General features: G+C 48.9%; 1 protein-coding gene across 9 annotated transcripts in view; it reads right to left on the bottom strand.

Moving 5' to 3' along the window:
- The window catches only part of LOC106038670 (alpha-protein kinase 1), a 43,990-nt gene that overhangs the window by 25,119 nt on the left and 6,454 nt on the right, over positions 1-12,417 (bottom strand). For 6 of the 9 annotated variants that reach the window (XM_013185375.3, XM_048066456.2, XM_048066457.2 and 3 more), the window contains 2 exons: positions 5,091-5,301; positions 1,248-1,402 (listed from right to left, as the gene is read on the bottom strand). In XM_013185375.3, the coding sequence (XP_013040829.3) occupies positions 1,248-1,402; positions 5,091-5,211 (276 nt within the window). In that variant the 5' untranslated portion in view covers positions 5,212-5,301. Of the gene's footprint in view, positions 1-1,247; positions 1,403-5,090; positions 5,302-5,662; positions 5,983-12,417 lie in introns of those variants that run through there. The other 3 variants (XM_066996451.1, XM_066996450.1, XM_048066461.2) reach the window with 3 other exon arrangements.

Genomic DNA, 12,417 nt, shown 5'->3' with positions numbered 1-12,417 from the left:
TTTTCCTGACTAATACTAATAATACAGGTCAAAATGTCAGTCTATCTACAATTAAATGCAAAACAAAAAAGGTTTTCCCTTTTTCCCATGGTACAATAGCACTGGAATATAAATTACCAATGAAGATGAAATAATACTTCAAAGCACACAGGGAAAGGCAGCACAATGTTTACAAAGTATTTCCAACCACACGACGAACCATTGAAGCCGAGGGTAACCAATGGACTTCAGGGGGTGTCGGTGAATAGCCTAAAACTAGCATGCGGTAGGATTTCAGGTCCCTATGGTCTATGACCCCACGATATGCTTTGTTTAACAAGGGCAGCTGCAGTTATCAACAGATGTTTCAGCAATAAATAATTGGTATCATCTCAGAAAAGATCCATCTACCTGGGGAGAGGGCATAATGCTGGAAACACTGCCCCTCTATTACAGCCGCATTAATCTCCCATCTATCCAGGTCTCTCCGGGAGCTTACTGCAGGTGTTTGTCCTGGGAGAGCGCAGACAAACGCCGCGAAGCTGGAGCGCCGCGCGGGGATTATAAAGGAGGTCAACCTCTGCCATAAATTGCTGTCCGAGGCCACACACACCAAAGAGAAGAAGAAAATAAATACCCAAGGAGCAGCAACCCCCCCCCCCCCCCCCGACAAATTCGGGATCCCCGCGGCGTGTGGTGCTGCTGAGGCTGACGCCCCGGCTGGCAGCAGCACAGCCCTGCGCTGGGCTTCTCGCGGCTCCTCGTCGCTGTTCAGCGCCATCGTCCTCCTCAAACAAAGCCTGCTGGCCTCGTGTGGAAGTCCCATTACCCTCTTGCCTTTTCTGCTCGGGTTTTGGCCAGCTGAGGCCCCCCAAGGGATCCAGTCAAGGGATTTCTGGAAAACTGGCAGGTGACAAGTTGGGCAAGCCCTACCGCAGTGAGCAGTCCTCCCTGCCTCCCAGCAGTGCACATAATGCTTCCCAAACTCATGTTTTGTAGGACTTCAGGCTAACATTTGGCATTTTAGCATTATTACAACTCCAGATCTTCAGGGAAAAGGCAAACATCCATCTTGCTGGAAACAGAAGTGCACTGTGAACCGGATGAGCGGGCAAAGCGAGCGTGCACACTAAGGTGGGCTTAGCACCAAGCAGCTCTTCACCTGCTGCAGCTACAGGGCAGGGAGAAAACCCTCTGAAATCACAAGTAAGACAGCCTCAAGCGCCACAGCAGCACATTGCCCACAACAAGAGTGTTGAACTTCATACCAGCAGATCGGGGAGCCTGGCGCTGATCATATCCTGCAGGTTTGTTTTGTCCTCTGGGCCCACGTCTCGTTTATACTGCCACTTCTCCGGCACAAAGGGCCACTTCATTTCCTTCGCCTCCTCCAGAAGGGTCCTCAAGTCATCGGGAAGCAATGCTGAAAAGGTCAAAGCGCAGGTAAGGATACGGCAGGCACAACTGCCACGATGGAGCAGCCGCCCTGCGGAGAGCATCCCGCACCCTCGCACCTTGCCGGGACCCCCACAAGCACCATCCCAGGCAGGGAGAGCTCACCAGCCAACCCTCACCATCGTCTGCTCTGCCCTCCAGGTAAATGGGAGCCATTGGCCATTAAAGGAGTTTTTAGCAGGAAGCAACGCGGCTGGGTGGCTGGCTGAGCGTGAGGTGCTGCTTCGGGGCAGGCTGGAGGAAACCTGAACCTCTGTGCGAGGCAAGGACTCAGGTGAGCACAGCCGGCCCTGCCTGTGTCCCTTGTCACAGCACAGGTTTTGCTCGTGGCAGTAACAAAAACCAGCCTGAAAAGCCACAGCCAGCCTGGGAGACGAGTCTGGGCCGTAGATAGCAATCACACAAAGATCTAAGGGGATGCAGTGAAAAACAAGTTGTATGTTCTCGAGAATAATTATTTAATAGATCATTTGGGAAAAATAGTTGGTCTGGTGCAGCTAAGTCATTCAGGCGGGCTGAGGACCTGGCCTTTTAGGCTTGCAGGGGTGGAGGATGCCAGCTCCCTTCCTTTCAGCTGCAGCCCGCGTTTAATTTTCCCTGAAAGAGCGGCAAATCTGCAGCCCCCGTGTGCTGTGCTAACCCTAGGCCAGGCAGGCTCTCTGGCCAATAAAAGTGGATTAACAAGGATTATTGACCAGATGGGGTTAATGGTGATCATCAGCTGCAGATCTAGCCCCTTCTGGCCATTAATCCCCAGAAAAAACGCTGCTTAGAGACCGTCATTGCTCTAACGAGGTAATGCAATAAATGTATTACTACATATTTTTTAATCAACCCTCTACGGATGATTTTAGAAAACACACAACATAAGAATTCTGTTTTGTGCCCATATTGCAGCGCATTCGCGGGGATGTTTTTCCAGAAAGAGTGGTGAGTCTGATACTCAGGGCCAGCTTTCTACAAAGTCACCTTTACAAGCACACCACTTCTTCCGACCTAAGTTTTCTCACTTGTTGCTGCAGCTCTGGGTATGTTTCCCGTCACGCCGTACAGCACGACCATGCTGTCCCGCTGGTCTCAAGTCGCACCCGGAGAGGCTCGGCCTTCCCGGGCATGGAAAGGTGGCCGAGGGGCAAGGCCAGGGGGAGAGGAGGCCGTGCCTCCAGCTCCCGTCCTCACAGGTCTCGTAGCTCCCTGTATCCCTGTCGTGACAGCACCACAAAACCAGCGCAGGAGCAACAACACCAAAACGGGAGAAGGCGACAGAGTCAGGAAGTACAAAAACAACCAGTGGGGTGGCGTGGATGTTGGTATTCTCTCTGAAGCACACAGATGTTGCTGCTACCTTGTTCTCCACGCCATCCTCAGTTAAACCTTAATCTGACTCCTACTAGATGCACCAAAGAACATCTTTAATATTGAACTTTTACTCTTAGAGGCCTCCTCAGCAGCCGCTACTGCCGAGCTGGTTAGAGGAGGAAGCCAGAGCGAGGCTTTGGGCAGGATTTGGTGATCCAGGCCCCTTCAGCCATCTCTGGGGCTGGCCATCCGTATAAGCCTAGCTTCGAGCCTCACTCTGACATCTGGTTGTCACCACATGGAAATGAATGCAATCAGTGTGCTAATGATAATTACGTGGTGCTGTAAGGCAGAAACGCTGTGAGTAAACAGTACAGTCGGTGAGCTGGCATGAACAATCTTTTAGCTATCAGCTGAAATCCAGCTCCCAGAGCAAGAGTTTACTCCTGCAGCAGACAGCTGTTGTCACTGCGACTCATTAATTACGGGAGGTGGAAAAGGAGATGAACCTGTGCAGGAGTCGATTTTTAATCTGAAAGCAAACAGAAGTGCTTCACGTGTCCCATCGCATGAAGCGAGAGCAGGATCTGCTCCCCACCTCACCCCAGTTTATCCGTGCTTGTCTTTCAGCCCTTCCTGGCTCTGAACGAGCCCCAGCTAATTAACAGAGGCAGCACCTCGGTGCCTGTGCCAGGAGCATCCTCAGGCTGCTGAGAGCCGTGGTGAGCCCCGGCTGGTGCGAGCAGGTCCCCAGAGGACGGAGCCTCCCTGCGGGCTCTGATCGCCCGTTTCCTCCAGCAGCTCACCTGAAGGGCCGTGGCTAATCGAGCGGTTATGGGGGCGCTGATTTACCTTATCTGGAACTAAACTGATTATTCCTCATACGCTGCGGTATTTAATGGGAGAAAAGGGCTGAGGAGGGTGAAGGGGAAAAGCGCTCCTTGATTAGGAGTTCAAGAGCCTATTCTGAAGAGAGATAATAAAGCCTAAAAGAATTTGTGATGAGAAAACAAAGTACCCTTTGTCAAAAACAAACCAAAAAAAAAAAAAAAAGAAGAGAAAAAATCTTCCAGCATCCTTCGCAGAATCCTATACACCACCCTCCAGCACAGACAGGCTTAGGTGCTTCAGAAGAAGGTGGCTGACCTCCCAGCGAGAACAAGGGCGTGTGTAAAAACATATTTGAAGCAGCCCTGCACTCCCGAGCAAACAAAGGGTTTTAAAGATCAAATTGACATTATGGTCAAGCCACTCATGCGAAGCAGCACCAAACATTATTGACACCACACTGGAAAATGGATGGTACTGAAAAAGTGTAATACAAAGTAGAACCTGCACTTAAATTGAAATTTTGCAGATTTTTGCTGATGCCTTTATTTTTTTCCCCCAGGAATGTCACTTGTATCCTTTACTTTAATTTTCTGTACTTACTGAAGTTATTTTTCTGCGTGGCAGAAAGTAGTACATAACCTCCCTACCCTGTACAAAAAGGTGTAATTCACACAAGCTCAGCAATTCAAACATGGCTTTTATTTGGTGAATAAAAAAGCTGTGGCAATTAAGTTGTGTAGCCCTCTGAAAGTCTGACTCTGGACAAAACTGAACCAAGTATATTACATCCTTTCATGATCAGTGTGAGCTGGATTTCCACTGGAATTAATAACATATTTTTTTTTTTTAAACCACTCTCAAGGTATCAGGACAATGCCGAAATAAATGCTGGTTTCTAGTAAGATTGTTAGCGTTGAAACAAATGAAGAGCTCTTCCATTACAGCCCTCACTAAATCCTGCTTCCTTTCCTGGTTATTTATTCCAGCCATTAGCCAGCATGGATTTTCCTTTCAAGAGGGATACTGCAAGTTTTTTTTCTTTGGACACCACTTATAGAGGTCACACACATTTTACAAGATAAAGATTCAGGCAATGAGCTCTTTAATATATTAGGAGAAGCTGACAAACAGAAAGGGCCCTCCCCCAGCCCCTATGAAAGGAGAGGAAATATGTGCCCTTATTCAGAAGTTGCATCCTTTTTCTTTTTCTTTTTCTTTTCTTTTCTTTTTTTTTTTTTTTTTTTAATAACTGAAATTTATGTGCATCAGCAAACTTTCGGGCATTGTTCTTCCCCAACTAAACTGTTCCTTACAGCCTCATGTTTACTGAAGCCTAAAATTAGAACTGACAGCAATTCACCGCAACAAAGTGGGCTGCTTTCCCCTGCCTGCCCGCAGCCCACGTCCCATTCATGGCCCCGAAATCCAGTCATCTCTTGACTCTCATCTGCCAGGAGAATTAAAATAGGGTTGGGCCGAGGAGCAACCGCCTGCCCTGGCCCTGCTGCTGCCCTCAGGGACCTCACCTTGGCACTGTTGGTATTGCTGCTCCTCTTCCTCGTGGGCGTCAGCCTTGGCCGACAGCAGGGTGTCCAGGGCACGCTTGCAGTCCTGCAGCAGTGCGGCTACCGCACCGTGGTTGTTCATGGTGCCCGGTCCTGCTCTGCTGCCAAACCGGTGTCCCCGGGTGTGTGGCGCGTGGTTGCTTAAGAGAAGATCCCTTCTGGGTTGGGGTACCTGGTGAGAAAAAAAGAGGGGGGAAAACGATTAACGAAAGCATCGTCAATTATCTGAACGACTCAAGCAGGGGGAAATAAGAAGGGGAGTACGTGAAAATACACAATGAACTCCAAGCACTGTATTTGGGGAGGGTGCGACAAGCTCTGTGAGGCAAACACCTCTGAGGTGATGGAGAGGAGGACGGGATTTTCAAGGGCACTGCCAAACTGTGGGCAGGCAGGCAACCAGCCCTCTGTGTGCAGCTCATGCCACAGTGCTTCCACAAACACCTTCCACTACGGGGTGAAGCCCCTCGGAGCAGGGGTCTGCTTCTGTCCGAGGTTGGCTTTCCAAACATTCATCCAGATACCTGGCTCACCATGAATTTTCCACTGCAAGCCCTTCGTTTATCACATTGCCAATGGTGGTGCAGTAAAAAAATAAAAAGCTTTCCACCCCAGGCGTCTGGCTCGCTGTCTGCCAGAGCCATTTGGAACAGCTCTCAGAAATGAAATGTGGAGGAAATGCATTTTTTTTTTTCTTTTTCATAGCAAAACAAATTTGCTGATGGTTTTCCTTCATGAACTACTCCCACGGTTCGAAGCAATGTGGTCAGAAACAGCCACTGAAAACATTCCTAAAATCAGTGAAGCTGTAAGCTTCTGAAGTGGGAAGGGGAGGGCAAATTTACACACAGTGACACAGTTGGCTCTGCTGATGAAAAAAAAAAAACACTTGCGTTTTAGCAGCTGAATTTCTGGACAGTGTTTTCCCTTCCGCTGCAGCTCTGGGGCAGCTGGGTCGTGGGGCTGGTGGCAGACAGCCCGTGCCGTCAGCGACACTGGGAAGAGCGAGCCGCCAGCCTGAAAAGCAGAGGGCAGAGGAGATGCACTCATGCAAAAGCAGAGCGAAGGCAGGTGGAGCAGGGCGAGGGATAGCATTCATCAGCACGGAGCCCGGAGGCAGGAGCCGGTCAGCAGGGCTGCGGCTGGCGCTGCAGATGGAGGTCAGAGAAAGAAGAAACGAGGAGAAGACGGTACAGGGGAGATGGAGGGCAGGGGCACGGGCACGCAGGAGCAACAAGGTCAGGCAGGTGCAGAGCCCCGGGCACAAACCCAGCTCTCGTGTCTGCTGTTGGGGTGCTGTCGAGGCACATGGGCTGCACCCCACTTCTCTGCGTGGACAGCTAGAAACCTGGGGTGTGGGGAAGGCAGATTCGTCGGTGTTTGTGGGATGCCCGCCCTGTGAGCACATCCACGGCCCAAACGGAGAAAAAGCACTCAGAGGAAGAGCGCTGGTTTCATTGCTGTGTTTGTGGCTCTCAGCTGGCCAGCTCTCTGCTCAGAAAGCTGTTAAAAAGCAACCCACCAGGAAAAATAATCAAATAAAACTTACAGCTCAGGTTAGAGCACTTCGGTTGGAGTCTGCACTCAGGTGCAGGTCCAGCAAAACACTGGGGTGGGATTTTGGCTGTTTGCCCTCCCCTTCAGTGCTCTCCACAAGTTTATATTTCCACCTTGCTTTCCTCCGATCACTTCTGTGTTACACATGCCCTCTTGAGAGGGGTTTTCAGAAAACGGGTGCACCTGCAGGCACTGAGGCAGCGCACAAACACAACTCCTAAGCACAGAGTCCCTCCTACAAGTCCTAGGCACAGAAACCCAGCTGGCACTGAGCAATGAAGCAGCCAGAGGCAGGGCTGGAGACACAGCTGCAGCGTGGCTCCTCCAGGAGACTGGCAGCCCCGCAACGTGCAGACATCTGCGCATGGCTACAATGCCCCCAGATCATACTTCTGGGACAAGCCAAGCCCTCTCCTCCCAAGCTGCTAGGTCTGGAAGAGCTGGGCCGGCTGCTGGTTATCCATCAGGGAAAAGCAAAGCGTCCCCCTCTGCCACAGCCGCAGTCACACACCTATGGTGGCGTTGCTTGCTCTGCTAACCGCAGCGACATCTGCTAATTGATTTATCTGATTACACAGCCCTGCGCGGAGCAGCGCGTGGCCGTCCCACGAGTACCTCCCAGGTTGGGACGGAGCATCCCCGCCATCTGGCCCTGACTCCGCTCCTTTGTGTAATTGATTTCTCAAAAGTCCCCTTTCCTCAGGAGCCCTCTCCAGTAGCTGCCATGCAGGCGTACCTCAGACCCGCTGCTTTCTCGCAGCCCTCACAGATACACGCTCATAATCAAATTTTCTACAACCGTGCGCTAAAGCAAAGAAGTGCTGGGCCACTTGCCTTTACCAAAACCCACCACGGCACTAAGAGCATCCAAGGCAGCTCGCAGACATGCTTCAGCTTATCCACGTTGCAGCCCGAGCCCTAAAGTAGGCTTAAAGCTGGCTCGTGGAAGGCTGCGGGGCCGCAGCCTGGGAGATCGCACTGGGCTCCACTGCAAGCCAGAGCCCCGTGGCTTTGTGAGCCGCACGGCGCGCGAGTCGCACAAAGGGCGGACGGGGCTTAGCAGGGAAGCTTAAATTAGTGTAGAAGTACAGCACGTGGCTTGCCAGGATTGCAGGGATTTAACTCACCGGGAAACTGCCGGATCCGTAACAGGGATATACACAAGTCTGCGAGTGAGACGTTGTTCTTCGAGTACATTTTTTTCCAAAGAACTAAATAAACAGCATGGATGCTCAGCGCAATAAATAATGATTTACAGCAGCAGGGACAACAATGTGGTGGAACCACACAGGGCAGCGCAATAAACTGCACGCTAGTGCTCAGAAAGGAGACAGCCTTTTGAGCCCTCTTCACTAGGGGCAATGACTTGCATCATAAAATCAGCTTAAAATGCACTGGAGAACCTTAAACGATAGCAGCACCCTTTACACAGATGCCACTTTGTAAGCTGTGCTTTGTAACAGCTGTAGCGCTGAATCGCAGCTGGGGGACAAAAACAAGCGGGCAGCTTGCGGACCTGTGGCAAATCAGGGCCTGAGAGCGCAGCCAGCAGCAGAGCCAGCACAGGCTTCTGGGGGCCTTTGGGACCCTGCACTGGTCACTGGTTAGCTTTGTGACAGCACTGATAAATCCCAACACGCAGCACTTTAAGGGGATGTAGTTCTGAGATGATAAAAATTAAAAGCAGGTCCAAAAATTACTTAACACGCTAGAAAGCTGTCTAGACAAAAATGATTTCTAAGGACATGCCAACAAATGCTTTAGCTGCCACTTTCAAAACACATAATAAAAACAATTTTACATCAGACTGAGGACTTGAGCATGTTCTGGTGACAGAAAAGCTCCTTTACACCAGCTTTGTGCACAGACTATTTTTTTTTAAATTTTTTTTGAATGGTTGATGCAGCTGTTATACACTTTAAAACAGAAATGATGAAAAAACACCTGTGCCATTTCTGGTGGAGCCTGGATTAAAGCAACTTCTTGCATCGAATACAGTGAATAAAAGCACAAAAGTCTCAGGGAGAGGGAAAGTGTGTTTCTGCAGTGCCCTCTAATCGGAGCTGGGATTCAGAACAAGAGGGAGGGAGAGAGGGAGGAGGGAGGGAGGAATTGGGCGGGCTACAGAGAAATGATCTCTTTAATAAGAAATGGGCCATACTGTGACATTTCAGAGCCCTTGGGCTAGAAGACCAAAAGATCTGTCAAGAGAAAGGAATTTTAAGTTACACTGTGGATAGGAGGGAGCCTGGGAGTCAATCGGGCCAGTTTAAGACTACAATTAGCTTCAGAGGCTTGAGGAAAAAGATGTAATTGATGCATTAAATACAGCAAGCATAACAAGCATTTGTTTCTTAGACAACATCATTTGGGAAATTTTCCACGGCATTATGGTCCTGAAACACAAATTAGAGATCGCCAGACCTTTTCTTGCTGAAAATATATTATCCTAATTTTCATCTTATTCAGGCTACCCTCCAATTCCAGGGAGACTAATGAAGAGGAAGCAAAGACCTGATGAGTTCCATGTGGAGGCTACGTTTATGGATTAATCCCAACAGGGAGCAAATAAACCTTATTCCCCGAGCTCTCAGTTGGGACTCGACACAATCAATTGAGGAACGGGTAGTTATTTATGACTGAGGCTGTTTTGACTTTCAAATAAACATTTTAATTATTTTAAGTGCTATGCTGGAACTTAGAGTTTGAGCGCTGTTTTAATTTTGATGCCAGCTATGCCCTGCTCTCCTTCCTCCTAATCCCAAACCACTCTGGTCATTATGATACCATGCATGTGACCCCGATTTTCATGCCAGTAACACTTGAAAGCATTGACCAAAGCAAAATCCACCAGCCAGACTAGGGAAGAAGGAAGGCTACGTGCTGCATGTCTGCAGTGCGGAGGTCTGCCTGAGCTTCTTCGTGCTTGTGCTTGCTTTATCAGGGGCACCCCTCAGCGTGGAGCCAGTATACATGAAAAAAGCATCCTCACAGAGATGCCAGCTCTGAAACTCGTTTGCACTCCCTGATCCACCCTCGGTGCAATATTTTTCTGTGCTTGCCTTCCCAAGCAACTTTCAACGGCTGTCACTAAAGGAGCAAGAGAACGTTTATTTTTCCTTCAGCAGGTAGCAGGGAACACACACATCCAGGGCACCCCTAACTGTTCCCCATCCTGTGGATTTGTGTGGGAGCTCTCTGCAACCCTGCATTACCTGTGTCCAAAATAACAGGCTCAGCTTCATTGTCAGATCAGGCAACTTGAGGGAAAGGAAAAAAAAAAAAAAAGAAAGAAAACTTGCTTAAGATGATTTAGTATCGCAAGCAAAGGTTTCAGTAATTGAGTCAATATCATCTTCCAGAGAAAGGAAATTCAGTTTCCTATTTCAGTACAACATGCTTGTGCTTTCCTAGAGCATTTACCTTGCTTGCCAGTACATGGAGGCTTTGCAACGTGAGAGAGACAAGACTGTTAAAAAACAACAACAAAATCCATTTGCTAGGGGACCTATCTATTTATTTATTTATTTAACTCCTCCAGCTTAAAGATTAGATGTTTTATTTCGGTAAAGCTGGATATACCAACTGGCATTGGCTGTATTAAAATAAGGAAGAACCTCAATCAAAAAGCCTCTCCTAAGGCAAGCTTTCTTGTTAATATGCACCAACATGAAAGGCTTTCTTTTCATCCTATACAACTACAGTGTGTGTAAATTGCAGGGGGCTCATTGGCATAAATCTTGGCTGTGACCTCTGAGGTAAACTGGATTTACATTACTTTCTGACAAGAATTAAATGAAGGCCTTGTGGATATATGAACAGCCTTCTAGACTGCAACAGATGGGCACGAATGTGCTCCCTAGGCAAACTATCAGTGACATCTGTGTCCTCCAAATTCTGGTGGTCTCAGCCAATTAGCAGGCAAAAGGGGGGAAAAAAAAGGCAGCCTCTTCACAGCTCCCCCAGCCAGAGCTGAGCAGAAGTGCTTCTGTTTAGAAATGGGATCAAGAACAGCCTCCAGCAGCACGGGGATGGTTATCTGCCTGGGCACAACACGACAGAAAGCGCTGAGGTAATTAGAACGGATATTAATATGGATACAGAACAAATCCCAGCTTCGGCTAAGCCTGCGTAAGACCAGGGTAATGGGCTACCGTGATGGATTTACCCTGATATAATGACAGGCAGAGCTTTATCCACGCTAAACGCGGAGACGGGTCCAAAGCCCGCCCAGCGCTTACTGCAGCCGAGCTGAGCATTGCAGGAGCCCAGCTTCAGCCTCACAGACCTCCAGCCCCACAGACCTCAATCCCCACAGGCCTGCAGCCCCACAGGCCTCCAGCCCCGTCCCCCTGCAGCACTGATGGCTGAACCCAGCCATGAAGCTGGGGCCTGGCGCCCACCAAAAGCACCTGTTGTTTTGCCCCAGCAATGGCTTCCCAGAGAGGCCAGGACGTTTGGGCTCCTTCCCCTCATTGCTGCTATCTCATGCACTGCTAGGGGATGCCAGAAAAAGGGAATAACCGAGGGGAAGATCAATAAATTAAAAAGTTCTAAAAAAAAAAAAAAGACATAATGAATTTGGTACAGCACATATTTTTAGATCAAAGATTCCTTTGAAGTGACAAACCCCTAATCCATAAACCACTGAAGCACTTCCTTTCTCTCCCAAACTACTTGTTGTCAAATAAAATGGAAGTTAAGGAAATTATCTTTATCTGAAAATGGCCAAAAGAAGCCATCACCTAATGACAGCCTTGTCAAAATGACAATTGGGGAAATTGTTAGGCAGGCGAGGCCTAACGACTGGAGGACTAAGCTTGCTGTTTGCTCTAATCTGGTCAGGCAGGCCCCACACAATTCCAGCCAGCTTGCTGTGTGAAACAGCCAAGTCTTTGTCAGCGTGAACAGGGGCTGGGAAGACTTCTCTTTCATGAATATGTATCACCACCCCTCCACGTCTACAGAGAAAAAAGCCTTCAAAATTAAAATATGTATTTATATATATTTATGTACATAAAAAATAAAATAGACAACAAGACACTACCACCAAAAAAATCGCCAAACAAAAAGATCCTAAACTATGGCACCGTGCAGGGTGAAAAACTACTTAGTAATAAAAGCTGACATTATGAAAGCGGAGCCAGAAAGACCTTCTTCCCAAAGGCTTTCCTCAGACTCTGATTCCCCAGCACGAGGGGAGGAGGCACTTCAAGACACCACAAAAGCAAGATGTCCCATTGGGGTTTATGAGGCCTACCACTGCGCTCTGCATGGAGAGCACGCCCGAATGTGCTGTGTGGGTGTCAAAGCCCAGGCCACGAGCCTGCTGATGCTGCAGGGCCCCGTGTCCACTCTGCTGGCTTGTGCCAGGGGACATTGCACCTAGCAGTCCAAGATCTTCCGCTGGCAAAGGCTGCAAGGCCGGGCACTGAGGCAGCATCATATCGGGGCACCATACGGCCTACGTGACTTTAAATTACACGGCATACACAACATTAAAAATAAAGATGACTCCTGGTGTAATAAGCACCATAATAAATCACTATGGTGAATTAATGTTATGAGAGTGGTCTCCTCTACATGCAACAACACAGCCGAGGCTTTTAGAGGTGGTCAAGTGCTCAGAGGAGGGCAGTTTTCTGAGGGGTGTTCATGACACTCTGCAAACGCAGTCCTTTACAACATCTCAAGTCATGTAGTTTGTCATCTCAAGACATCTCCCCTTGAA

This window comes from Anser cygnoides, chromosome 4 (genome assembly GCF_040182565.1).
Source record: "Anser cygnoides isolate HZ-2024a breed goose chromosome 4, Taihu_goose_T2T_genome, whole genome shotgun sequence".
NCBI classification, from domain to species: domain Eukaryota; kingdom Metazoa; phylum Chordata; class Aves; order Anseriformes; family Anatidae; genus Anser; species Anser cygnoides.
Note: the sequence above shows the minus strand (reverse complement) of the source record. Positions and strands in the feature narration are given on the sequence as shown.